This window comes from Tiliqua scincoides, chromosome 5, assembly GCF_035046505.1.
Source record: "Tiliqua scincoides isolate rTilSci1 chromosome 5, rTilSci1.hap2, whole genome shotgun sequence".
In the NCBI taxonomy this organism is placed as follows: Eukaryota; Metazoa; Chordata; class Lepidosauria; order Squamata; family Scincidae; genus Tiliqua; species Tiliqua scincoides.
Genome location: NC_089825.1, coordinates 77,125,381 through 77,153,101, shown reverse-complemented (window position 1 = coordinate 77,153,101; position 27,721 = coordinate 77,125,381). Strand labels below are relative to the sequence as shown.

At 45.2% G+C, this 27,721-nt stretch overlaps 2 protein-coding genes across 2 annotated transcripts in view; one reads left to right on the top strand and one right to left on the bottom strand.

Moving 5' to 3' along the window:
• VAT1 (vesicle amine transport 1) overlaps positions 1 to 5,862 on the top strand; it is a 32,431-nt gene extending 26,569 nt beyond the window's left edge. The window contains exon 6 of the mRNA XM_066628109.1: positions 339 to 5,862. Coding sequence (XP_066484206.1) covers positions 339 to 443 — 105 coding nt within the window. The 3' untranslated portion in view covers positions 444 to 5,862. The remainder of the gene's footprint in view (positions 1 to 338) is intronic.
• Positions 5,863 to 6,102: 240 nt separating this feature from the next.
• On the bottom strand, positions 6,103 to 27,014 carry LOC136654325 (uncharacterized). The gene is made up of 7 exons (XM_066631287.1): positions 26,997 to 27,014; positions 23,119 to 23,213; positions 20,379 to 20,569; positions 20,108 to 20,211; positions 10,156 to 12,756; positions 8,249 to 8,457; positions 6,103 to 6,985 (listed from the first exon to the last, which is right to left on the bottom strand). The coding sequence occupies exons 3-7, from the start codon at positions 20,557 to 20,559 to the stop codon at positions 6,916 to 6,918; spliced, it is 3,165 nt and encodes a 1,054-aa protein (XP_066487384.1). The 5' UTR covers positions 20,560 to 20,569; positions 23,119 to 23,213; positions 26,997 to 27,014; the 3' UTR covers positions 6,103 to 6,915.
• Between the last annotated feature and the right edge of the window lie 707 nt (positions 27,015 to 27,721).

The following is a 27,721-nucleotide window of genomic DNA, read 5'->3' as shown; positions in this document are numbered from 1 at the left end:
CTGCAGGGGCTTGGGTACATTCAATTGCTCCGCATCCACTTTCACTGCTGCGGGGAGCCCTGCTGCAGGTCGTGCCAGGCTCCCCGCACCCCTGGGAGACTGCAGGGGCTTGGGTACATGTACTCAAGCCCCTGTAGCCCCCTGAGTGGCGCAATCCTGGGGATCGTGCCGCTGCCTTCCCCTGCCCCTGCTACCTCCCCCCTCCCGCCCATGCAAGAACTTAGTGGCTCTCAAACTCTCCCAGAGAGATTGAGAACCACTGCAATAGGAGATCAGCACCAGTGGATAGATCTTCCCCTTAAGGTTGTCAGTTTCCTCCCCTTCTCTTCCCCCTGCAGGTGGTGGATGCCATGAAACAGATGCAAGAGAAGAAGAACATTGGGAAAGTTGTGTTGGTTCCTGAAGCACCACCGAAGGAAGAAAGCAAGAAAGTGGAGAACTAAAGCAAAAGGCATGGATGGGTTGTCTGTCCTCATGTTGGTTGTTTGTTTGCTTGTTTGTTTAAGCCCCCCTCCCCATCTGACCCTTTTGAGGGAAGTGGGAATGGACAGATGGCTCACTGCTGTAAATGGAATATGTGACAGAGGATGAGACGGAGTCTTGCGTTGTGGCTGGTTGGTTTTAAAGATGGTGCATACTTCGGAGTTTTCACAGAACACCTCATTGGGCCAAACTCGGGTTGCACCATCTCTGTAAACCATTGGCCAGCCTAATAAAAGATATCTTAAACGAGATCCTGTCAGTCCTGCATCTTTCCTTTTTGCAGTATCAACACTTCACTCTGTTAAAGGGATAAGGCTCTGCTTGAGGGTGGAGATGCAAGTGGGATGCATCCCAAAAAATGCCTCCCAATTCCTTCTCTGCTTCCCTTATTTCTCACCCACAACTCCACAAGACTCCCAACTAAATGATTTGCCCCTTTTCCTTCCCCACCCTGCCACCTCTTCACATTTAGTGACTAATGACTTTAGAGCCTGTACAACTCCCATTGTTACAGCAACCATTGACTGTTTCCATAGAAACAAAGCCTCTTATACCTGCCACTACGGCAGGGCGTATTAATGTGAAACATGCCTGACTGTTGCAGCTCAGCTGTCTCTGGAAAAAAATTGGGGGGGGGGGAAGAAGGGAACTGTTTGCCATTCATGTAACTTGGTGCAGCAACAAAGCCCTTAATTTCCCCCTGCTGCCCCCAAACAGGCATGTGGGCCATGTGCTACATAGGCCTAATGAAGAACCTAGTCTATCCATTTCGCCCTGTTTAATTCTCATGGCTTCCAATCTAGGAGTTGTGGAAACTGTAATTCTGTGGAAGAGGAAGGAATTGCTAATAAGAGAATTTCCAATACCTTGCCAAGACTCTTTCATGGGAAGTTTTGACTTCTTCTGGTTTGAATGGGCAGCATAGACACATGCCTGAGGATGCCAGAGTAGCTTGTAACCTCAAAATTATGCTATTGCTTTGCAGAATTGATGTTCTTATGCAAATGGCATGTGACTTGGTGAGAGGCTGGTCTAATGTGAAAACAAGAGGCACATTCTCAGTGTTAAGACATGGAAGAACTCTATGTTCTTGTTCTTGTCTGATTTCAGCTGGTTGGAGGTTGGGATACTAAACCATTGCCTCTTACAGATCTGATCGTGGGTTTTCCTAGAGACCAAAAGGGGATACATCTCTTGGAAATGACTGGCGCATGTTCATGTTGGATGTGTGCATGCCAATAGCATTTGAGGCAAGTCCTGGCTGTATATTGTGTTTGTGGCATTTGCCAGGGTGAGAAAGGCACTAGTAATTCTCTGCAGGGGCAAGAGAGGAGGCAAAAATCATCCTTGTTAGTGAATCATGTCTTGACATAGCCACAGCTGATCGCTTTGTGAATGTGTGCCAACTGATTCTGTTCTGCAGCCATTGTATGCTAGATAGGCAGCTTTGCTGTGACTCTGCTTTCTGTCAAGTTCATGCCCCCCCCCCCAGGTTCTGATCATTCTTAAATTCTGAGCTGTCTCTGTCCCATTTCAGCAAAAGAACCTCAGAGCTGTACCCAGCCTCTGCATTAATTTGTACTGGAATGCCTGTGCAGATATGGACCTGACACTTTTCCCACTTTTGAGGTTGCGTTCCCACATTTTTCCTAGTGTGGTACTGTTACCAGATTGACACTAGGATACAGGCCAGTAAGCAACTAGTTGGTCCTAGGATGTCAAATTGGAGCCTTTCTTGGTGCTCAGCAGTGGACAGATTCTAAACTAGTATGTTTCTCTTTCTGGGAGGTAGAACAGAAGATAGCAGGAGATGGCATTGATATGACCCACATTTCTGCAGTTCTTTTTCCCATCAAGGGGCCAAAAATATTCTTTTTGGGATATCATTTGTGAACATGAAGGCTGTCCTTGGGCTATTTGCTTCTATGGTTCTCAGTTCCCAGGCATTTTATAGGATCGTCAGCTTTTTGTTCATGAGGCCTGCCTTAGAAAATTCCCCTTTTCTCTTCCCCACCCCCTTCTTTGGATGTAGCCTCTTAGCATACTGTATAATTCTGAGAATTCATCTCTTTACCATTTGAGGGGTGTGTTCTGTCTCAATGCCTTACCAGCTCAAAGTGGAGATTTCACACCCTCAGAGTTTGGGTGCTAGGTCTGCAAAGAGATCTCCCCCACTGTCAGCTGTTCTGGTCCTGCTTGCTAGAAACCATCACCATTTCTATCATGAATGCATTTTGTAGGTATCTTTTAGGTATCTTGTAGATAACAGATACTCACAGGAGTTGCTATTGGATCTAATGTAGTGAGGGATGGTCACTTTCCAAAACTGCAGAAGTAACTCTAGCAAACTTGTTCAAAGTAACTGCTAGTAAGGCCTTTCCAGAAAGTACCAATTCTGGGAACTATTTTTCTTGCACTAGTTGGAATGGGCAGTCCAACAAAAGGAAGCTTCCTCTGTCCTAGAAAGGACCTATGGACCCACAAACCACTCTAATGCAATCCAGTCCACCAGGGGCCAGAAGCAGAGAGCTGGTACTTTTGTTGTTCAAATAGCTCCAGTTGACTAGTCCAAGCTCAGTCTACCTAAGAATATTTTATTCTTCATCCCTGTTCTTCAGTTCCATGGATCTTGGAATCCTGAAGCACATGGCAAGAGCCCCCATTCCAGAGGCTAGCTCAAGTCTGCTTATCAGCTTTTTAAGGCCCAGAATTTTAGCTTCCCCTCTTCAAGTCTCTTAATCCACTAGAAGTGTGTGGACTCCTGCCTCCTTAGAGTTCAGTCATCCACCTAGCCCTTGTTTTAAACAGCAAAAATGACAGGAATGCCCCACTGCAGAACTCCTAGGGCCTACAAAAGCTGGGAAATGATGCAAAACGTCATTAATCAATTTGTGAAACACAACCTACCTTTCTCTTGCCTTGCTTCTTGCTGCTGCCTGGTGCCTTACTCAGGATGGCATTCGAAAACTTTTGTAACCTCAACATCCTCTTTTGATACTTCAAGGATCAGTCTTGCCTTTAGGAGAACTCTGACGTATGCTGCATTGTAACACTAGCGTCCACTCCCCATTTTACCAGTGCCTTGTTCCGGACAGCGATTAAAGTTTATCCAGTCCCAGAAGCCTTCGCCAAACTTGGCTTGTTTAAACAAATATTGCCAAAAAAGGAGAGGAACCATTTACAGAACAATATTTCTGTTTTGTGTTATACAACCATTGAGGAGGCCCACACAAAGTGGTGCATTTTTCTGCAAGTGCGTGTGTTGGAACTTGTGCTCTCTCAGAATCCCCCCAGTTTAGCACACGGAGAGTCACTGGGCATTTTCACAGTGGTGCTTAAGGACTTATCAGACTCCAAGGCACCCCTATGAAGGTTCTTAATCCACTACACTGAAAATGTATAAAACTATAAATCATGATGGCAAACTGCATTGTTAATCCAGTGTAAACCGGGCCTCTTGTGAATGACAGAAAATGGTTAATTTGAATTTTGTTAGTGTCTTTGAAAGTGCCCATTGGGTGGGGGAGATGAGCATCTCTTGCAACTGCACTCCTTTCAACTGTGGAAGAGGTGGGGCAAATGACTTCTCACCTATACAATGGCACAGGTGCAAAAGTAAAATAACTTAACACTTAGCAGCAAGAAGTGATTCTGTTTCCTACCTGCAAGTCTCTTGCAGCCTTTTTTCTGTGGTGGAGTGACAGCTGAGTCACTCCTCCCACATGAGAAAGCATTTTTGTGCTGGAGATTTAAAATAGATTTGTCTAGTACTACTCAGTAGCTGAAGTCTTTTTATACAGGCAACATAAAAGTACTATAAATTTGCTCATTCTGACTAACCCTAGCCTCTGCATTTTATAGTAGCGCCTTTATTTAGCATTTTAGTCGACCATTCTAAGTATTACATAATGCCCCTTGACCCTTGCTTGTGGTTTTGTTTTTACTGGTCTTTGTTTAAACCTGCTTGGTGTTGATTTTAAGGACCAAAGCAAAGCAGGAAAATAGTTAAGATGTTGCCCAGATTTTGAAACCTCTATTGTGTGATACTGAATAAGGGCAAAACTGGTCCCAAAAAGCTAAATGTATTATTTTGTCTTTATTGATTTTGTTGCAGTGTTTTTAGGTGGAATGGCATTTGAGCTGAAAAATGGTGCCACAGGTACATGATGCATTTATACGAAGGGCCAGAGGTTTGAGTGGTTCTTGGAGTTGTACTCCTTTTTCTAGCTCATTTCAGACTGAATTGTACCCTTAACCCTATTTAAGGCTTAAAAAGCAAGCTATGTTTAGCTGCAGCAAGCTACCTGTAACCATTTTGCTGCAGTGTTTTCATGGGATTGACAAGCAGCCTTGGGTGGTACAAGCAAGTAACCATCCTATTCACACAAATTACTGTCAAGCATATTTGATCTATCACGGATAATGCTGGCACCTGCCACCTAGGGATCCATTCAGGCATCATAAATTGAAAGTGTAACTGCCTTGGATTTTTTACCATATCCCAAAGTTATCAGATTTTGAACTTGTATTTTGCTCATCAGGCTAAGTAAGAATTATCATCAAACAGATTAACAAGACAAATTCAAATGTTCCTAAATTCAGGATTCAGATTTGAACAGTGTACTGAAATTTTGTGTGGGAGATGGTTTAATTTCTAGGTTTTTGTTTTTTTACTATTCTAACCAGGTCTTTCTCCCACAAATGTTTAAAGAGAGGGAATGCTTTATGGACCTTTGTCTCCTTTGCCAGCATGATGCTGGTGGTTTTATATGAATATATTAGAAAGCCTGTTTTTGATTTTGTTGAGCTTGGCTCACAAGAACCCAAAAAAAGGTTCAGGGGATTCTGGGGAGTGAAGGAGAAAGCAAGAACTGGTAAGGGGAATACAGAAGGTAGGGAGGGCCCTATCTGGGTCAAGGCAAGCTGTTCCATTTGTATCTTGGTCTTGTGTGGTTTAGACTTGAGTGACATGTGATGGACATCCAGACAGAATGCAGGTACACTGCTAGATTTACCTGTGAAACCACTTGTAATTGCTGAGCAGATATCCTCAAAGTCTAAAGTGCTGGGGATGGGAAGGGGCACTTATCCAGCAGTGCAATGCTGCACTCAATTGCTCCCAGCATGCTGTGGCATCTGTCCAGTTAACTCCTCTATTAGCGGGTCATGAGCACCTTTTTCCGTATGTGAGGTTCAAGACACTTCCTAAAATCTCATTATGGTGTTTGAAAAGAAGCCAGCTCTTTTGCTTGTGTGTATGTGTGTGCGCGCGTGTGTGTCAAACTGAATGCAAATGTGCCAATGCTGTTTACACAGATTCAGACATGAAATGCTAGTCTGCCTAAATGTTACCATATGCCTTATGTGTTTTTTGGGTATTCATTAAAAGCATTAAAAAAAAGTTGACTTGTCCTGTGCTCCTTGATCGTTGTTCATTCACAGGTCCTTTTTTTCTTCTGAAAATCTTTCAGGATATAGTTTAATAAGAGAGGGGTGGGAGAGACAAATACCCATACCTTTGTGTGGAAGCTGAAGTCCCTGTAAGAAATGTTACCTGGAGCTTAGGAGAAGACAATTCTGACACAACCTGCTGGTAGAAAGACAGGAAGCACTGCAATGTAACCAGTAAAAATTTATTCAAAATTCTTCCATCTTTGTAGACTGCAAGATGAGGGACTGGTAAGACTTATCCTCATATGCTTCCCTCCCTGAGAAGGGCAGTTCCTAGCCTGAGCTTGGAAAGTAGCAGAAAACAGCCTCAGGCCTATCTCCTCCATTTAACTTTTTATGCTTACAGGATAATCTCAAAGGGTAAAATTGTACATTGCATTGGGGAGGAAAGGCACTACTTTGAGAGACTTGCTCCTATTGACATCCCTCACTTCAGTACAGTATCTTCAGTCTTCAGTGCACTGTTTTCCTTTAGAGGCTTTGGTGGTGGGGGGAGACAAATGCCCTTGGCCTCAGTGATGAGTGGTGTTGGCTCTAAAGAGTCACAAGAAACTGTCAAAGCAGATTCAACAAGGCAAGTGCTATAAGTGTCTCTTCCTCACTAAAGCCCAAGATCCTTCATGCCAAAATCTCTTTGCATGCATGGAAAATCTGCCTCCCTGACACCTAAACTGCTCCTATAGAAGACTGGAAGTACAGTAGAGGGAACACAAGCCAAAGGCTTCAGATTGCAAGGAGGTATAGACTGAGATGATCCTGAAGGCGCAGGGTAGCTGAAACGGATGAATGCAGTTGAGAGGAGGTTCTGTTAGGACTCAAAGGTCTTCTTTGACAGACTAGAGAGGCAGAGACTAGCAAATGTCCCTCTCTGAGAAAAGGAGAATTCTTCCATGATGCCAAATAGATACAATGATTGTTAGATACAGAGAAGTAGAAGATGGTTCTGTTCCCAAGGTGCTTGAGGGAAGGTCAGAGTTGTCTTCATTTAATGCCCAAGTCTTCTAGCTTTTGGCTGAGCTGCCGGAGATATTGGGCATCTGGGTAGCCATTTCTGCAAATCAGAAGGAAAAATTATGCAACCCTTTACCAAGCCAGACAGATACACTGTGTGTATTTGGGCTTATGCCATAAGGTGGCCAAACTGCAGCTTGCAAGCCACATTATCACTCTGACATAATGTATGGCTTGTGGAAATATGGTGGCTGAGCTCTATTTTGCACCACAATTAATATAAAATGCAAGTTTTCAAGCTCTGATTATGTATTGGTATAAACTGAGCGTCTATTGATTAAACACAAGTTTAATGTTCATGGTGAATAAATATATTTAAGAATTGAAATGCTTCTTAAATATTGCAGCTCTCAACATCTGAAGTTTATTATATGTGGCTCTTACATTAAGCAAGTTTGACCACCCCTAAGGGAACTCAAAAACACCCTACCGGCAAACTTATTTGCCCACAGGGATATTTGTGTATGTACACACACCCTTTCCAAAATCACTATGACTAAAGTCCTAGACTTAAAATTAGGTATAGCCTACTATAAAATACAGCATTTCTAAAAAATAAGGACATAATGAATATCATAGTGTAAAATGACTTCACTGGAAAAGCTATTGATCTTTGTACAAGATACAGTGGTGCCTCACAAGACGAAATTAATTCGTTCCGTGAGTCATTTCGTTTTGTGAAATTTTCGTCTTGCAAAGTTTGATTTAAAACAAACCCAAAAAAAAAAAAAGGAAAAAATTTGTCTTGTGAAGCACGGCCATAGAAAAATTCGCCTTGCGAGTCACTGAAAAAATCGCAAATCGCTTTCGTCTTGCGAGGCACCACTGTACAGGGAGCAACGGTATTCTGGGCAGTGACAAATTTAAAAAACTCTGTGAAAAGCCAGAATTCTGTGTAATCACTCAATCTTAAAAAAATTGTGCAGCAAGGCAATCCAAGTTTATGCATTATGTAAATTAAGCTCATTTGCAGCATTCTCTCCCTCCCCTGAAAACCTAAGTCAGTCAATTCTCTGACACTTTAGATTTCAGAAACTGTCCTATGCAGTGTCAATCACAGTAATAAGGGCTAGAAACAATTTTCAGGGAAAGCAAAGATTCCCTCAGCCATTATCTCAATCTGTGGTTTTTCTACAATCCCTCAGAACTGACAGAGACATATAGCCCTGTCAAACTTGTGCTGCTTTCAAATCAACAGGTCAAAATCACTCCCTAGTGAAATGCCCTAATGTGGAATGGAATTGCATTAGTCACTCGAATGCCCTTTCCTGGGACCAGTTGCTGCTGTCCTCAGGATACCCACCTGGATTTGCCTCCTTCCATGGAAGTCTTGTGGGGGATTAGTCCCCAGGTCACCCACTCTTCGGAGCCAGAGGATCGGATTTGGAATGTCAGGCCACGCTCAAACGCCTTGTGTAGAAGCACCATCAACCGCTGCCCCTCTGGATTGTCAGGGAGAAAGGCCTCAAAGTGGCCCCCTTGGTATGGATATCCTGGACGAGGATCTCTTGCCTTCCGGAGAGAGAGGAAGGTTTAATACTTGAATAAGAACGACTGGCAGTAAGTCTGGAGAAGGAGCCAATAGCCAGCTCAGGCGGAAGACAAGGTGAGGTGGCAAGAAAATGTCAGCATGTTTAAACTCTGGTTTCAACGGAGAGATCCTGGATAAGTACTTTTCCCTTGCAAACCAGAATGAATGGATCTGTATCCACCCCATAAAGAGGAAAAACATAACAGTTCTGTCTCCAAAGAAATCAGAACCATGCCATTATGCACTCATGTTGAATTGTTAAACCTCATTTCATTCTGCCTGCAAATACAGGGACCTCTCACTTTATACGTGCTTGATTTAGACATTTTTGGAAAAATACACTGGGTTACTTTAATACTAAAACCTAAATTACACTCACAAATTTTTGGAATAATGCTCTCAAACGTGATGTTTTCAATTTACATGTTTTTGAGATATGCACTGCTTTTTTAAAGCATTAACCCCCCCCCCAAGTAAAATGAGATGTGCTTGTATTGGGTTTTCAAAGAACTCTGAAGTTTGATGGGGGGGCAGGGCTCAGACCAAATAAAGCTCAAGGAAGTGGCTGGCAAATGACCAACTGCATTAAGGGGAAAGCTTTTGTGTTAAAACATCAACATTCTGTACCAAGCAAAGCTGCAAAGTATACAGCTCATGCAAATTGCATATGCTGCGTAATGTATTCTGTTTATGCTAGTCACAGGAAAAGAAAAAAATCTACACCGTGTACCAAAGTCCTTTGTCCTGGAAATCTATCTCCTTTTCAGTTGCTGAAATGTTCCAAAGTGTTATCCAAACACATCTTCTCAAACCTCTTTCCAGGGACAGGGCACAGCAGCTATGGAAATGGGCAAAGCTCTGCACAGCATAATAAACTATATGTACTGATCACTAACAACTCTGTCCAGTCCTAGTCCAACTTCTGATCCTTTACTGCATATTCGTCACACACTTCCAAGTTTTCCAGTACAGCTGTGACTGCCAACCAGCACTACAGCAATAATAAAGCAAAACCCAATAAAACTATGAGGACTAGCCCCTTGGTTTGCAATGTCAGAAAATAGAGAAGCACTGTAATCAGCATCTTGAGAATTTCCAATCTCACTTTTTAAAAAAGCAAGTGCTACAGGTTCTCGCAGTGATAAACAAGGGCTTGACAAGCTGTGAGCCATGGCTGTTGAAATTCCAGGTGCTAGGTGGGGACCGAAGAAGTGTAATTGAGACACTGAGTATTAGAGGATGGGGCTTCTATGCCTTCTGCAGTTCTGACCTCCTACTCCCCACCACTAACAGAAGCAGAATAAATTGTACAAAATAAGGAAGCATTTCCTTTATTCATGCTGAAGGATTTCTGCTATTCTGAGTGCAATAATTTGCTTCGGGCAGAATATGGAAAGCCTCAACTATAAATGGAACTTCATTGCTTCTATTTTTCTGAAATTGCCAGGCCTCTGGTTGGCAAAAGAACTGTGAGCACTTTCCACGTCCAAAGCAGGGGATCAGAGCGTGAAACATCCAGTCAGGATGGAATCTGTGGAAGGGCTCATAACAGCTGCAAAATACACCATTAAGCAGGTGTTACAAATTTAAACAACTTGTTACAAAGCTACTGAAGAATTCCCACCTGCCACTTGTGACAAGCAGGACAGAGGTGGCAGTGTGGGCAGCTGGGTACTTACCTGCTGCACACCATCAGGAATGTCATATGTTAATTTCAGTGTTGGATCTCGGAAGTAGCCAGGGAGGTTCTGTGAAATGGTGGTGGCTGCAAAGGCTCCAGGAATGGCAGGAGAGGCCCTGCAAAAGGATGGGGCCACATCACTGGTTGAAAAGCATGCCTTGCAAAGGGTGCAGCCACAGGGAGTGTGGTATGTGTCTGCATGGGCACTACGGCACAGCTCACATGCTCCAGCTTTGGACTCCCTCCCTGGGCTGGCAGTTCTCAGAGTCACATCTGGAGTGTCACCTTCTCCAGCTGGAGGGGAGCGCTTGCCTACTGCCTGTGCTGGTACTGGGGCAGACTCGCTCAATGGCATAATAGGCAAAGACCATGGGGCCCCCTCTACTTCACGGCCACACCTCTCCTTGCTCCAGTCTCTTCCAAAGTGGAACTTGTCTGGCAACCCGCGCTTGATCTCCACAATTGGTTTCCCAGGACAGCTCTGTTTGCTGAAATCTGGGACTCTGTCAAGGCCTTTAGTCTGCCATGCTTTCCGGTCATTTGGAAAATTCTGGGCTATTGCAGGCTGGAGACTATTGAAATCTAGCAATCTCTGAATCTGGGAACTGGATTCCTCTCTAGCAAGGCTGCCCAGGGAAAGGGGATTCTCCAGCAGGCTGGCTCTGCTGCTGGCCTTCAACCACTGAGAGCTTCTCTGGATTTCGGCAATTGGAATCTCATTCTGTATTTTCCCTTGCTGTGAGTCGCAAGAGAGAAGCTGCTTTGACAGGGCAGCCACCCTCTGACTGGAAAAGCAGCGAAATGCTTCCAGGACCTGCAACTTCACATCACGTGGGTAGGCAATATCCAGCTTGTACTTGTCTTTGCTGATGAGAACTTGGCCACAGCACTTCTTCAGGTAGTTGCACAGATCGGTCAGGGCCTCATCTTCTGGTCCCTCCATGGCCAGCTCAGAGTAGCTGTAGCTCTCACTGATGTAGTCAGGATGTGTTGCAAGGATCTCCATCCTTTGTGTGCCTGAATCACTTGGGACTGTCAGTGAGGAGGGACTAGCAGGTCTTTCTTCAATCATGCAAGATCTCACTTCTCTCTCCATCTGGGCCACCTCTTCCTTGCTGATCTCCTTTTGCAAAGGAGGGTGGATATTCTTCTGCTGTGAATGGTCCACGCTGACCCTATCCACTGGCAATGGCTCAGCCATGGATTCACTGTTGTTTGGAGGCTTTAGCGACAAAGAACTGCTGCACCTTCTGAGAAGAGGCTTGGGTTCCAAAACTTCGAGAGCCATGGCCCCTGTGGTATCAAACAGATTCAGGGATCTGAGGGTGCTTGAGGGTACATGGGAGGGCAAAGAATGCGTGAGACCACGATTTGCCCAGCCATCAGAACTTGGCACATTGCCTGTAGCCAGGGGCATGAGAGGATCTGCTTTCATCCTATCTGGTGCTTTCCCATACTCTACAGGCTGCTTAAGCAGGGTCTCTGATTTGTTGGCAGCAGCCACAACTTCCAGGGAATGTTGGCTATCTGAAATTTGATAATCAACTGCTTGGGGCAAGGCTCTAGGAAGCTGCCTGTCCAATGGAGCATTCCGACTTGGAAAGGATGGGAAGGAGCCAAATTTGGCAGCCAGTTTGCATTCAGCTTTGCCAGTGAACTTTGGTGAGCTCGGTTTCCTTGGTACAGATTCTTCAAGGGATTTGATCTGGCCCAGAACATCACTCTTATCCTGGATCAATGCCAACTGTTGGGAGCCTTCAGGTTTCTGTTGATCCTGTTCCCTTGCAGCAATCAAATTTTGGACATACTGCTTGGCCTGTGAAACTTCCACCAAATTTCCAATGAGATAGAAATGCCTGTCATCCTCATGACATAACAGCAGCGGGCAGAGGCCCTGCAACATTTCTGGAAGTCCCTGACAAGCAGAGGCCCCCAAATCTCTCTTGCTGATCTTCTCTTTTCGCAGGGTGAGCTCCAACTGTTGGGACAGCTGAGAAATGGCCAGGTGAGCTGAAACAAGGGTGCCCATGTCCCCAGCCTCATCAGATATTGCTCGCAGGTAGAGGGTGGTAACACCATCACTACTGACATCCACCACACCCACCTGATGACAGTGCAAAATACTGCTGAACTCCTTACTGCAAAACTTTTGCATATAAAGATGAACATCTGAGTCTATCACCAAGGAGAAGTCTTCCAGAGGTTCTTCACGGCTCCCTATGGGGTTTCCAGGCAGTGATGGGCCCCCAGCACCATCCTTCCCATTCTTTTTCTTCTGCTTCTTCTTCTTCTTCTTCTCATCCTTCTCCTCCTGGGTCTCCAACACTTTCTGATATGAGGCCTCACCTTCAGCGTGTTTGTTTGCAGATCTCTCTCGATTTTCTGAGGTGCTGCTTCCCCTTTGCTTGGTCCCAAGGCAACTTAGCAATTCGGAGCTGAAGGCCTGCAACTCTGAGAAAGAGCCTTTGACAGAGCAGGTCATCGCCTGCAAGTTGAAGCTGAACTGCACACCAGCATATTGCCTGCGCAGATTCCATAAGATATCCTTCCCATCAGGGAAGCGTCCATAATCGATCTTCATGCAGACATACACAATGACCTGAGGAGACAGAGAAAAGACCTTGCTTAGCTATACCAAGTTTAGCTATACCAAGATTAGCTATACCAAGATTGGGACTACTGTACAAGGAGGTTGTGCTTGTTTAAGTATCTGTCCCACTGACATCTATAGTGGGACATGGGGAGGAATACCTAATTTTTATAGCAAAATAACTGAAAGGATTCAAAGAGGCTTCTGCTATTCCATTTCATATTGCATTGTCCCAGGTATTTTTCTCCTGGTCTGGCTCACTTCTGATATCAGAACTTGGTGGGGGGATAATGGAGCTCAGGCAATGGACAACACTGATGTCTGCTCCCCTCACCCACATGCCCTTTTTGATATTAAAAGTTGATCCTTCCCTCCCCCCCTCCAATTTTATATGCGAAAGGGACAGACTCATGACTAACAAGCAGGGCTGCCACCACTATGCTGAGTTCAGTCCAGACACGAGATAACCTGAAGTGCTCATTTAGCCCCGTGGAAATACTGCAGGGGTAAGAATACACAGAGGCAGCAAAACACTACATTTGAAGTGGTATTGGCTGAATTTACAAATACATGCGTGCCCCCGTATCTGCCCTGTATCCGGAATCCTCCCCCCATGGATTTGTGAATCTGCGGATATGGGGACACCCCCCCCCACACACACACTCTCTGGAGGCGAGGGGAGCAAAGCTCCCCTCATCTCCGGAGGATTTTCTGAGCCCAGTGGAGGCCATGTGCATCCAACCACAGCCTCTGCCAGGCTCAGAATGAATGAAGGTATTGAAAAAAAATGTTATTCCTGGTTTTTCATGAAAACCAGAAGTGATGTTTTTAATGCCTTAAAGGTATAGGGAGGCCCAGGAAAGCCCTCCAGACCTATGCCTTATAAGGCATTAAAAACATCACTTCTGGTTTTCACGAAAAAAAAGGAATAGCATTTTTTCAATACCTACAGTCATTCAAACCCCGGTAGAGGCTGCAGCTGGACGTGCAGGGCGTCTACTGGGCTCAGAAAACCCTCTGGAGGGGGTGCATGTGGTAGGTCCCTACATATCTGATCCGTGGTTAACTGAAACTGTGGAACAGGATCCACAGATTCAGGCCCCCCCTATAAAATTTAGTTTTCAAAATAAGCCTTCCAAACAACATTTGTTCAATGGGAGCAGACAAAGTGTGATACATGCCAAATCTTGCCTACTTTTCCCCTCCCTTTCCACAAGAGCTGCCATCTTGCTAAGAAGCTATCGAGGATTCTTTGTTACTACATCTAATAGTAATATACTACATCTGTCTGTCATCTTTCCTGAATACCTGAAAGACAATTTTAAGATTGGAACCAAGGTTCAAATCTTTTGAAAGGCATATGGTTTCACTGCCAACTACCTCACTCAGCTACATAAGTTACTGGCAAGTTACTGGCTTCTCAGGCATATGCCTGAATGAGCTGTAGACAGAGAAGAGGTTAAAGCTTTCCTCTTGCAGTTGCAAAGCCCTGCTTGTTGGGCCATATTAACTGACAGCAAACCACAGAGGCACGTGATTCTGGGAGCTCCATCTCCAAGCAGGGCTGCCAAAATGAAAGGCAAAAGGGAACTGACACATGGGTGTAACAGGAACTCACCATACTTATTTCTGTGGAGAACTCAAGCTTTGCTAGCCTGTACCAGCCCACAGGAATAAAAACAAATAAATAAAAATAACAGCTACCTGATAAGCCTCAAGGCTGCAGCTTCTGAGCTGCATTTACTGCAAAAGAAAAGCGTGGTACAGAGGTCACACAGCTGTAATTTCAACTCATAACTGTTTACTTTATCCCCTCAAGTTTCTACTCAGAGCTGAAGAGAACTGGCCAGAAAGTGGCTTGAAAAGACTCCAAGAGGGAAGATTTGAAAAACAAGGTAGAGGAAAAGAAACGGCCCAGAAGAGATAGCATAGCTCTCAGCCAAAATCAACATATCAATGACTTACAGTCCATCCTGGACAAGGATACTTCCGTCTCATGGGGCTTGGGAGTAGGTGCAATCCACCTACAGTCAGCCCCAGGAAACTGAAAATGCTACATTTTTGTGTTATTACAGGACACATAACACAGACACACAAACATAGGGGCAAGACTTTAAGGGGCAAGATCTTTAAAAAGGGAAAGAGGGGGGACCCGGGAAACTATAGGCCAGTCAGCCTAACATCTATACCGGGTAAGATGGTGGAATGCCTCATCAAAGATAGAATCTCAAAACACATAAATGAACAGGCCTTGCTGAGGGAGAATCAGCATGGCTTCTGTAAGGGTAAGTCTTGCCTCACAAACCTTTTAGAATTCTTTGAAAAGGTCAACAGGCATGTGGATGCAGGAGAACCCGTAGACATTATATATCTGGACTTTCAGAAGGTATTCGACACAGTCCCTCACCAAAGGCTACTAAAAAAACTCCACAGTCAGGGAATTAGAGGGCAGGTCCTCTCATGGATTGAGAACTGGTTGAAGACCAGAAGAGTGGGTGTCAATGGGCAATTTTCAGAATGGAGAGAAGTGAAAAGCAGTATGCCCCAAGGATCTGTCCTGGGTGCTTTTCAACCTCTTCATAAATGACCTGGAGACAGGGTTTGAGCAGTGAGGTGGCTAAGTTTGCAGACCACACCAAACTTTTCCGAGTGGAAAAGACCAGAAGTGATTGTGAGGAGCTCCAGAAGGATCTCTCCAGACTGGCAGAATGGGCAGCAAAATGGCAGATGCGCTTCAATGTCAGTAAGTGTAAAGTCATGCACATTAGGGCAAAAAATCAAAACTTCACATATAGGCTAATGGGTTCTGAGCTGTCTGTGATAGATCAAGAGAGAGATCTTGGGGTGGTGGTGGACAGGTTGATGAAAGTGTCGGCCCAATGTGCAGTGGCAGTGAAGGCAGCAGTGAAGAAGGCCAATTCTATGCTTGGGATCATTAGAAAAGGTATTGAGAACAAAACGGCCAATATTATAATGCCGTTGTACAAATTGATGGTAAGGCGAGTATTACCTGGAGTATTGTGTCCACTTCTGGTTGCTGCATCTCAAAAAAGAGATAGTGGAAATGGAAAAGGTGCAAAAGAGAGCGACCAAGATGATTACTGGGCTGGGGCACCTTCCTTCTGAGGAAAGGCTATTGCGTTTGGGCCTCTTCAGCCTAGAAAAGAGGCGCCTGAGGGGGGACATGACTGAGACATACAAAATTATGCAGGGGATGGACAGGGTGGATAGAGAGACGCTCTTTACACTCTCACATAACACCAGAACCAGGGGACATCTGCTAAAATTGAGTGTTGGGAGAGTTAGGACAAAAGAAAATATTTCTTTACTCAGCGTGTGGTTGGTCTGTGGAACTCCTTGCCACAGGATGTGGTGATGGCATCTGGCCTGGATGCCTTTAAAAAGGGATTGGACAAGTTTCTGGAGGAAAAATCCATTACGGGTTACAAGCTATGATGTATATGTGCAACCAACTGATTTTAGAAATGGGCTATGTCAGAATGCCAGATGCAAGGGAGGGCACCAGGATGCAGGTCTCTTGTTATCTGGTGTGCTCCCTGGGGCATTTGGTGGCTGCTGTGAGATACAGGAAGCTGGACTAGATGGGCCTATGGCCTGATCCAGTGGGGCTGTTCTTATGTTCTTAAGACCTTTCAACAAACCAGCCTCCAACTCTGCCCCTGTATCCATTCTGGCAATGCTATTACGGGGCCTAATAACATCAGAGGCTCAGTCAGTTGCACATCCTCCAGCGTGATATATGCCATTACCTGGCAACAATGTCTTCTACTGCCTGCACAGGACAAACATGTACGTCTTTAATAAAATAATAAATGGACACAAATCTCGTACCAAAAGAGGCAACACTGAGAAACCAGCCCAGAGTATTTCAGCCTCCTGGATATTCTTTTGCTGACCTGCTCCATCATTCTCCGGCAGAAAACCGATATATTAGATTTGATTCTATCTGTTCAAGCTTTTGTTGAGGCAAGGCTCTCCAGCAGGCACAACACTTGCTGAGGATTTACTGTACCTAGCTTAGCCACAAAGACAGTTATTACCAACAACTGCTATTGTGATCAATCACAGTGCCTACTTCATCCTAGCCCTTCCACTAGTGCAGTGGTTCTCAAACTAGAGTATCATGATGCCCCAGCCTGAGAGCCCTGGCCTCTGCCCCCTTATGGGGTGGGGGAGGGGGAAGGCAGCAACATGATCTCCAGGATTGTGGTGCTGTGGGAGCAGGGGAGGCTTTTTTCAACACATCTTACCTTCTGCCAGGGTCTGGGGGGGAGTGGGGAGCCCCATGGAGCTCTCTGCAGGGCTCCCCACCGCTTGTAGAAAGGGAAAATAGCGATCATGATCCACTTCCAGGTTGCAATCGCAGAATCAGAAGCTTTTTACAAGCTGAGGGGAGCCCTGCAGAGTGGTCCATGGGGCTCCCCGCATCCCCCAGCAGAAAGTAAGATGTGTTGAAAAAAAGTCCCCCTGCCCCCACAGTGGCATGATCCTGGGGATCACATCACTGCCTTTTCCCCTGCCCCCACAAAGACTTGGTTTACTCCCAAGAAGTTTGAGAACCCCTGCATGAGTGGATTCAGTCAAACAGATTTTAAAGGAAATTCTGAAATGTCTTTCCCTTCAAAACATACACATTTCAGACTTAAAATTCAAACTACAAAATTTCTGGAAAGAATTTGAGCTACTTCATTATTATTTTAGGTATTAAGTATTGTTTACAACCCAGACTTCCAAAGCTTCAGATGTATGTGTACTGGCAGGCAAGTCTGGCTTTAAGCCAACTGGACCAATTGCTAAGAATTGGGCCCTGCACCTAAGGGGCCCAGTGCTAGGATAATCTTCTCTAGTCTTGTCAAATACACAAAACAACACATTGCAGATTTTATATAAAATAGCAACTATTCTATTTTCTTCTGAATTCTTAAAACGCCAGTAGTGTTTATTTATATTTTGATATTGTTTTACTGTATTCGAATTATATAATATGCTAATTATAGAACAGTGTAAAAATATATTTTACTGAACAGTTTCCAGTTGGACCCCACAGCTCCTAAGAATGCCCCTGCTGGCTGGTGGCAGGAAGGTCCTAAAACATTCATGTTTACAGAGAGGACTGGGTGACCAGATGCCAAAACCATAAATGTCAACAAGGCGCCCCAAAATGTAGGACATTCAAGAAAAATGTAGGATATGACAAAATAATAGCTACAAAAACACTCCTATATTGATTTCATGTGATTAAACCTATATTATTTAGTGCTAAATTTAAAACTATATTATATATAATTTATTACATACAATTTATAAATTACAAGGCTATGCACTGCCTGCAGGGGCCCACTCACAGGGAAAATAAGGACATTTGCATATTTTTCCAGGACACGAGGTTAAAAAGAAGACATGTCCTGGAGAAAGAGGACGTATGGTCACCCTGAGAGAGGATGAAAGCCACCCATAAATTCCTCCTCCTCCCACTCCTGATTTAAACCAACAAGTAGGTCTCCTTGCTCTTAAAACCCTAAGGTGATTTATGCATCTGTGTTCATGCATTTAAAAAATCCTTACATGACCAAAATTAAATTAACACAGAATTCTTTGTTTGGCAGAAAATGTAAAATGTAGGGCAGGAGGTCTGGTCTAGAGGGTAGAGCCTTCGTCTGCCTGAAGATAACATCCACAAGGTCGCCAGTTCGAGGCCACCGGCACCGTGCGACCTTGAAGCAGCTGACAAGCTGAAGCCTAGCGATTCCATCTGCTCTGAGCGTGGGAGGATGGAGGCCAGAATGTGAAGCCAGATCGGAATGAAACACCCTGAATGTAGTGGTTCTTGAAAGAAAGAACCTTATTTCAAATTGTAAAAATCCCTATTTAATAAGGGATTTAAATAAAAGCCTGCCTATGTAAACCGCCTTGAATAAAGACCAAGAAAGGCGGTATATAAATACCTGTTATTATTATTATTATTATTATTATTATTAAAACACAGAAGCTACCCCCAAAGCTGTGTAATTTATTTCATTTCATTTTTCACATAAACTGGGTGGAGCTCAGGACCCCAAGAAAGCATTCTTTCTCAGCTAAATACTTCCTTTGTCATCTCAGGTGGATCCAGTTACTCAACAGTGTTGGAAATGCACTCTGTGCATGCCTATACGTACTCCAGATGGTAGTACTTGTTAATGAAAATAATATTCTTTTGAAAATGGTGTTTTGCTGCCACTCTGTGGTCAGAGATAATTACAGCAAATTGTTCCCTACTGGGATTCTAAAGATGAATTAAGTTGTTATTATTTATCCCATTTGTACCCTGTTGCCCTTTCACCAAGAAGTTAGGCATAGCTTAAATTCCATTTTATTCCATTCCAGGTTTTAACCTCCTCCCATCTAAAGACACAGTTTAAGCAAAGAGATTGTGACTGGGATCAAGGCAACCCAGTGAGCTGCATGGCTAGCAGGTTTTGAACCCAGGTGTTCCTGTTTCACACCTAGTTCTCTAACCACTAGCACCACATCTACTTAGCCAACCTGAAACTCTCCTAAGGGCATTTTCACATATGACATTAAAAGTGAACATGGCATATACCATGTCTTTACTACAAATATGAAACCTACATCATCCAGGATGTGGATTTATTTCAAAAAACGTTACTACTAATTCTGTCCAACAGTGACAATAATCATATATCCACATAACCAGCAGGAGACAGGTTGAACAAGCAGGTTCAATATCATGTGTGGAAAGGTCCAGCTCCTTCCCACTCAGATCCTAAAGATGTATCCAATCCCAAGATATTATAGAAGGCAGGAGGGTCCATAAAGATGTTTGGTGGGGATGTAAGATAGGGCCTCCTTGGTGGAGGCACCACGGTTGTGAAATTCTCTCCCAAAGGAGGCCTAGCGACCCAATTGCTACCCATGTGTAAACAGGCAGCAAAAGATCACTTGCTCCAGTTAGCACTCCACTGAATCTTTTCTTTTTGAGTCACAGCCCTTGCTTGTCTTAACTCATGTATTTGCTTGTGGCTCCCTTTCTTAAGTTTTTGATTTAAATGTTTTTACTTTTACGTTCAGATTTTGATTATTTTGTTTGAATTGTTTTATTTGCTTGAAACTGCTGTTAGCTGACCTGGTGGCCCCTTTGGGGACAGAAGGTGTGGGACATAAATGTTTTAAATAAACAAATGCAAATGTATTTACTTAACACAACTTGTTCATATTGCAGAATTGAGGTTTTCTGGATATACAATTTGGATTTTCTTTTACATCACATACACAAGATCGAACCCAGCAAGTCTGAGTCCCACTCCATCCCTTGGAAATGTGCCACTCAGTCCCTTACCTCATTGGGGTTCACTTCAGCAGCGTAAGAAGTCACTTCCAAAGGATATTCTTTCCCATTGACAAACAAGATGTGCTTTTCAGCCCTTAGTACCTGCTGAGTCACTGAATGAGAAAAACAACAATCAAGAGAAGTCAGCAACAAAGCCCTTCCTTGCTAAAGCAACAGAGTAGGTCAAAACACTGTGAATACAGGAAAGAACTGCTACTTGGCCACAATCAACCTCCCCCCTCCCTACCAGACAAAACAAAGGTGCTGCTTGTTTAGAGACCTGTTGCATCCTCAAAGGTGACCATGGCACAGCCTGGGGATTCAGGTAGAAATTCAATGTGGACAATTTCTCCACCACCATTGCGGGCTCGCAGAAAATGGATCATCAGCTTGTCTGACACTCGCTCCAGTGGCAAGTCAGTGGGCAATCCATGGACACGAACAGTACAGCAGTTGGACATGGTTTCAAACCTGGAGAGGAAACCTGTATGTGAATGGAGGGGTCTAGCATGCTAGTATATATATTATCAGCTCCACCGCTACAAGAAAAAGAGTTCTGTCCATACAGCAACTCATTAATCATTCAGTCCCATCTAAGCACTAGTGATCTCTGCTGGATAATAGAAGCAGCTGCAAGAATACAGAAAACAGACAAAGTCACCTTGGCACACTGTGACTGTTGGCAACCTTCAGTCTCAAAAGACTATGGTATCACGCTCTGAATGGTGGTTCTGGAACAGCGTCTAGTGTGGCTGAAAAGGCCAATTCGGGAGTGACAATCCCTTCCACACTGGGAGCAAGTGCAGTCTGTCCCTGGTCTGTCTGCCTGGCTATGGGCCTTCCTTCTTTGCCTCAGTCTGTTGGCCAAGTGTCTCTTCAAACTGGGAAAGGCCATGCTGCACAGCCTGCCTCCAAGCAGGCGGCTCAGAGGCCAGGGTTTCCCACTTGTTCAGGTCACAAGCATATTGCATTTACGAAGTTGACCCGTGGAACTCGCTGCTACAAGACATTTGAACCACTGGGTTTTAGTGGGAGGGGGTGAAAAAGAAAATTTTATGCCTAATAAAGGTTTTGTTGACTGTTGACTGAAAAAGAAAATACCTTTCCTACTTATTTTCCTCTTGAAAGGGGAAAGGGTAATTTGGGAAAATGAAAGAACCACAACATTTGCTTGACTAGCCATAGCCAAACAACTGAATATCCTTCAAGTTCAGCTGTAATAATAATGCTATAGATCTGTTGTGCCAGGACATGACCACACAGATACAGAAGCTGCTGAAGATGTACAGCTGGGAAACTTGAGAAATGGATGTGTCTTGGTTGTGTGTGTGTGTGTGTGTGGGGGGTACTTCTCAGAACACTTTCTTTTCCATTGCTAATGGAATTTCAAATGTCGCCTGATCAACTGGCAAGGGGCAAGTTCATCCTCCCCCTCTTTCACCTCCCCCCAACCACATTTTCCTCTTCCACCAGATCATCACAGCATTAGCCCAGCATGTTTCCATGGTAGACAAAGAGCTTGCATTTGCTTCTCCACCCAGCCCAGCTGCTGGGGCCACCTCCCGCATGAATAATGCAGCAACAGGAGGTACCAGGCCTGCTTAATGTGCATCAGGAGCCTTTCCCTCAACTCCCTCAAAGGCTTGGCTGCCCCAGCACAGGTGCCAGTGCAGACTCCCAGATCTTGAATTATTCACCAGAGACCACATTAACATGCAAAGATGGCATTTGTGCAGGCTATAAATATTCATGTGTGCCTTAGGGCTTTCTTTCTTTTGTTTTTTTCCAACTCATTAAGCCTAACTGGAATAAAGCAAGAAGCCTGTGCAGGGACAGGAGCATGCATATGCACAAACCTAAGGAAGGGTAGGAGGGAGGAGACAAGGAGGTTTAGCAGGAGAAAGTCAGGGACTTGGAGAAGGATAGGATTTGTCAAACACTCATCTTTTGGCCAGGCCTTCAAATCCCTTTTCTGAACAAGGTAGACCTAGACTGTATGGCAACACTGCTTTGGAGGCAAATTTCTGTGACAGAAGTTCAAAGCAGGGCAAAACCTTTCAGAGGGCATCCAAATGAAAGCTTCCAGGTTTTCTTTGCAGAATGAGACAAAAAAATTGCTCATTTTGGCACTCTTGTCTTCACACACCCTGTACAACTTGTCTATGGAGTTCATCACCACAAGGTTTGGTGATAGCCAATCCCCAATGTGGGGATTTGTATATAAAATGAAAAAGAAGCCTTAGTCTATCTTAAAGGAAGGGTGAAATATATCCAACATGTGTTTTAACTAAGAATGGCATTTGAGAATCTTAAATATAGAAATAAACTTTTTTAAAGCCTGGTTATCACTTTCATTCAGTCAGTTCACATTATCTGCAATCTTAGAATTTGTATCAGAAATGCAGCTAAAGCCAGCTGGGGTTGTGTGCTCCCTCACTTCTTTTCACGTGCTGTCAACATCTCGGTCTGTTTAAACCACTGTTCTGCAGCTCATGTGAAGCCATGAATCATGGTTTAGCATCATGGTTCCCAGTTTCACATGAGTCATGGCGCAACAGTTCAAACAAACTATTATGTCACCGCTCCATACTGAAGCAGAGAAGGGACTATGGAGTCATGAGAGGGTTCAGGCTACATCCCCAATCCATGCTAATCACTGCTTGTTGATTGAGTGAGCTGGTTGATTTGACTGCGCTGCTGTGATGTCATGGAAGTTCACTAACTTGGTAGCTACGCACAAGCAGCACTGCCTTCTGAAAGGAACATGTGGAATTTCAACAGTTCACTCATCTAAGCAAAAAAATATAGCTCAGGTGAATTTTCCAGATATCTAATGCAGACTGGTCACCATTTCATCAGCATGTCATACAATCAGAGTCGTAAAATGACAGGTTTCCTCCTCCACACCCTTTTGATATATGCTTCTAGAAAAGTGGTATTCTCCCCACATTAGACATGGCACTTGGCTGAGTTAGGTTGGCAGCACAAAGAGAAAAGCTTTTTTCAGTGGTGGTACCTACCTACTGGAACTCTCTCTCTCTCTGATGAAAAGTAACAGGTCCCTTCCACTTATGGCCCCAAGAAAGTTGGTGAAGACCACATTACGACAACAAATCTATGGAAATTAAAAATAGTTTATCCAGAATCTTATGGTAGGCTTAGAAAAACTTTCATGGCTATTTTGGTCTAGGAGGAGGAGCAGAAGCAGGGTCATGGGCAGGAGGTCTGGTCTAGAGGGTAGAGCCTCCATTAGCCCGAAGATAACATCAGAAGGTCGCCAGTTCGAAGACACCGGCAGCTCCCTGAACGGCTGAGAATGGCGAGACCTTGAAGCAGCTGACAAGCCGAGCTGAGTGATTCCACCTGCTCTTGGTGTGAGCAAGAAGCGTCTTGGCTGCCCTCCATGTGAGAGATGGAGCTGTTTGTCAGCCTGCGTGGGAGAACTGGAGGCCAGAAGTGAGACCAAACCAGGAAGATCCATTCTGAAATGTTGTTGGCTCTTGAAAGAGAGAACTTCTATGATTGTAAAAATCCCCTTGAGGGATTTAGAAACGCCTGCCTATGTAAACCGCCTTGAATAAAGTCAGAGGAGTAATCTGATGACCAGAAAGGCGGTATATAAATACCTACTTATTATTATTTTTTAAATTTTTTCTGATGCTTAATTATCCTTTTGAAATATGTGATTGTTATAGGAGTTTGTTTTTGGTGAGTAAGATAGTACAGATAGACTAAGTCTTGCTGAACACAATGGACTTACTTCTTAGCAAAATAAATAACACTGTTTTCAAACACTTCTAGTCATTATTAATGCAACTGAATATTTTAGAGTTTGTAATGTATTGTAAACTGCCCCAAGGACTTTAAAAGCTATGTGCCAGGATATAAAAGTAACATAATATGTGTGCAGGACCAGGTGTCGGTCACAATTTCAGTGAAAGTCACCACTAGCACAAAATCTGACCAGATCTGTTCTAATCTCATGAGGCTGTTTTTCCAGAAATCACCCACCAGATTTTATTCACAAATTTAGGTATTGACACACTTACCTAAGGTACCCGGATTACCCACTAGGGGACTCTCTACAGTCCCAGAGAATCCACCTTGCCCTGGAGGGCCAACTCTGAACTGCAGTCTGTGAGCTTCCTCGACTAATAATGATAATAATAATAATAATAAACTTTATTTATATCCCGCTCTTCTCCCTAAAAGGGACTACTGTAATAGTTAACATTGTTTAATATTTTTTAAAGGTTTCAGCATGGTGAGGGATGGTATGTGTTTCAGCACACTGCCCTCCAGCGATTAGAAAGAACTGGTAAATAAAGGGTGGGAGGAACTTCTGGTGACATTACATTTGCAGGTCATACTACACAAGGCCAGCTGCAGCTCCCCTAAGTGTTGCCCCCCAAACCTGCAGTTTAATGGGGGTTTAAACACCCCCCCCAAAACATAATATTAAACACCCCCAGAGGCATCCCCATAGTGGGGATTTAACACCCCCCAGAAACACAGTATTAAACACTCCCCGAGGCAGCCTCATAGTGGTGGTTTAACACCCCCTAGAAACACAATGGTAAACACTCCCCAGAGGCACCCCATAGTGGAGGTTTAACACCCCCCAGAAGCACAGTATTAAACAGTCCCCAGAGGCACCCCATAGTGGGGGTTTAACACCCCCCAGAAACACAGTATTAAACAGTCCCCAGAGGCACCCCATAGTGGGGGTTTAATATTGTCTTTCTGGGGAGTGTTGTTAAACCCCCACTATGGGGTGCCTCTGGGGACTGTTTAATACTGTGCTTCTGGGGGGTGTTAAAGCCCCACTATGGGGTGCCCCTGGGGAGTGTTTAATATTGTCTTTCTGGGGAGTGTTGTTAAACACTCCCCAGGGGCACCCCATAGTGGGGCTTTAACACCCCCCAGAAGCACAGTATTAAACAGTCCCCAGAGGCACCCCATAGTGGGGCTTTAACACCCCCCAGAAGCACAGTATTAAACACTCCCCAGAGGCACCCCATAGTGGGGCTTTAACACCCCCCAGAAGCACAGTATTAAACACTCCCCAGAGGCACCCCATAGTGGGGCTTTAACACCCCCCAGAAGCACAGTATTAAACAGTCCCCAGAGGCACCCCATAGTGGGGCTTTAACACCCCCCAGAAACACAGTATTAAACACTCCCCAGAGGCACCCCATAGTGGGGCTTTAACACCCCCCAGAAACACAGTATTAAACAGTCCCCAGAGGCACCCCATAGTGGGGCTTTAACACCCCCCAGAAACACAGTATTAAACACTCCCCAGAGGCACCCCATAGTGGGGCTTTAACACCCCCCAGAAACACAGTATTAAACACTCCCCAGAGGCACCCCATAGTGGGGCTTTAACACCCCCCAGAAGCACAGTATTAAACAGTCCCCAGAGGCACCCCATAGTGGGGCTTTAACACCCCCCAGAAGCACAGTATTAAACACTCCCCAGAGGCACCCCATAGTGGGGCTTTAACACCCCCCAGAAGCACAGTATTAAACACTCCCCAGAGGCACCCCATAGTGGGGCTTTAACACCCCCCAGAAGCACAGTATTAAACAGTCCCCAGAGGCACCCCATAGTGGGGCTTTAACACCCCCCAGAAGCACAGTATTAAACACTCCCCAGAGGCACCCCATAGTGGGGGTTTAACACCCCCCAGAAGCACAGTATTAAACACTCCCCAGAGGCACCCCATAGTGGGGCTTTAACACCCCCCAGAAGCACAGTATTAAACAGTCCCCAGAGGCACCCCATAGTGGGGGTTTAACACCCCCCAGAAGCACAGTATTAAACACTCCCCAGAGGCACCCCATAGTGGGGCTTTAACACCCCCCAGAAGCACAGTATTAAACACTCCCCAGAGGCACCCCATAGTGGGGCTTTAACACCCCCCAGAAGCACAGTATTAAACAGTCCCCAGAGGCACCCCATAGTGGGGCTTTAACACCCCCCAGAAGCACAGTATTAAACACTCCCCAGAGGCACCCCATAGTGGGGGTTTAACACCCCCCAGAAGCACAGTATTAAACAGTCCCCAGAGGCACCCCATAGTGGGGCTTTAACACCCCCCAGAAGCACAGTATTAAACAGTCCCCAGAGGCACCCCATAGTGGGGCTTTAACACCCCCCAGAAGCACAGTATTAAACACTCCCCAGAGGCACCCCATAGTGGGGCTTTAACACCCCCCAGAAGCACAGTATTAAACACTCCCCAGAGGCACCCCATAGTGGGGCTTTAACACCCCCCAGAAGCACAGTATTAAACACTCCCCAGAGGCACCCCATAGTGGGGCTTTAACACCCCCCAGAAGCACAGTATTAAACACTCCCCAGAGGCACCCCATAGTGGGGCTTTAACACCCCCCAGAAGCACAGTATTAAACAGTCCCCAGAGGCACCCCATAGTGGGGCTTTAACACCCCCCAGAAGCACAGTATTAAACACTCCCCAGAGGCACCCCATAGTGGGGCTTTAACACCCCCCAGAAGCACAGTATTAAACAGTCCCCAGAGGCACCCCATAGTGGGGCTTTAACACCCCCCAGAAACACAGTATTAAACAGTCCCCAGAGGCACCCCATAGTGGGGGTTTAACAACACCCCCCAGAAAGACACAGTATTTTCTTAAGTCCCAGAGGCAGGAATGAGTGTTGGGCCCCCCTGAATACTGTCCGTCCCCCAAGTGGGGCGTGTGGCTCGTCGCCCTCAGGGAGGAAGCAGCTCTGAGAGGGCTGAGCATGCAAGTGCTGGAGTTCGCGGTGGGCAGCAAAGGAGGGTCACGCAGGAAATGGGGGTCCAAGGCTGGGGGGAGACAGAGCTGCGGGGGGGGCGAGACCCATAAGTGATGGGGCCTACAAGCACCTACCCGGGGCAACGGCAAGAGGAGCTGCGAAGAGGAAACGAAAGTGAAAGCAGCTCCCGCCTTCGAACCGCCTCTCTTGGCAGAGAGAAAACTCAGGCAGGCAGAGGGAGGGGGGTGTGTGTGTGTGTGTGTGTGTGTTGACTCTTGTGCGTCTCCGGCAACCCACACAAGGGAGACACGAGCAGGAGGCTGCAGAACGGCAGGCACAGCGCAGTGCCCCGGGGGTCGCCACTCCCTGGAACCCTCCATGCGCAGAGGCCAGGAGTGCATCCCGTCCGCTGCAGTCCCGGTGCGATGCTCCCCTTTCCACACTGATGGCTCCAGGCTGGAGCAACCAACAGCCCCATCCAGCAGTACTTGCCATTCAAAATAATAAAAATGAAACCAAGCACTACCAATACAAAACGAAAGCGAGCAGGAGGGGAAGAGAACAAAGAGCCCTTGCATAGCCCACAAGTTAAGAACATCTGTTTTTGTGTGGACGTGGATCCATGCTTGGCTATGTGGGTCCTATACATGGCCCACAAGTTAAAAACACCCATTTTTGTGTGGATGTGGGTCCGCATGTGGCTATGTGGGTCTTATGCATAGCCCACAAGTTAAAAACATCAGTTGATCTCATCAGAGGGAAACTAGCATTTATGGCTTGTTATGGAGGTGGAATGATCATGTAAACATGTCCATGTCTGCCTGCCAAATTATTTATTTTTAAATTTTTTTAAATCACT

Excerpts from the sequence above, each read along its gene's own strand:
- LOC136654325 (XM_066631287.1), bottom strand. The coding sequence starts at position 20,559 with ATGTCCAACTGCTGTACTGTTCGTGTCCATGGATTGCCCACTGACTTG. Across the intron at positions 20,212-20,378 it reads CACCTTTGAGGATGCAACAG|TGACTCAGCAGGTACTAAGG; the intron begins GTCTCTAAACAA and ends TTTCTCATTCAG. Across the intron at positions 6,986-8,248 it reads ATGGAAGGAGGCAAATCCAG|AAATGGCTACCCAGATGCCC; the intron begins GTGGGTATCCTG and ends TCTGATTTGCAG.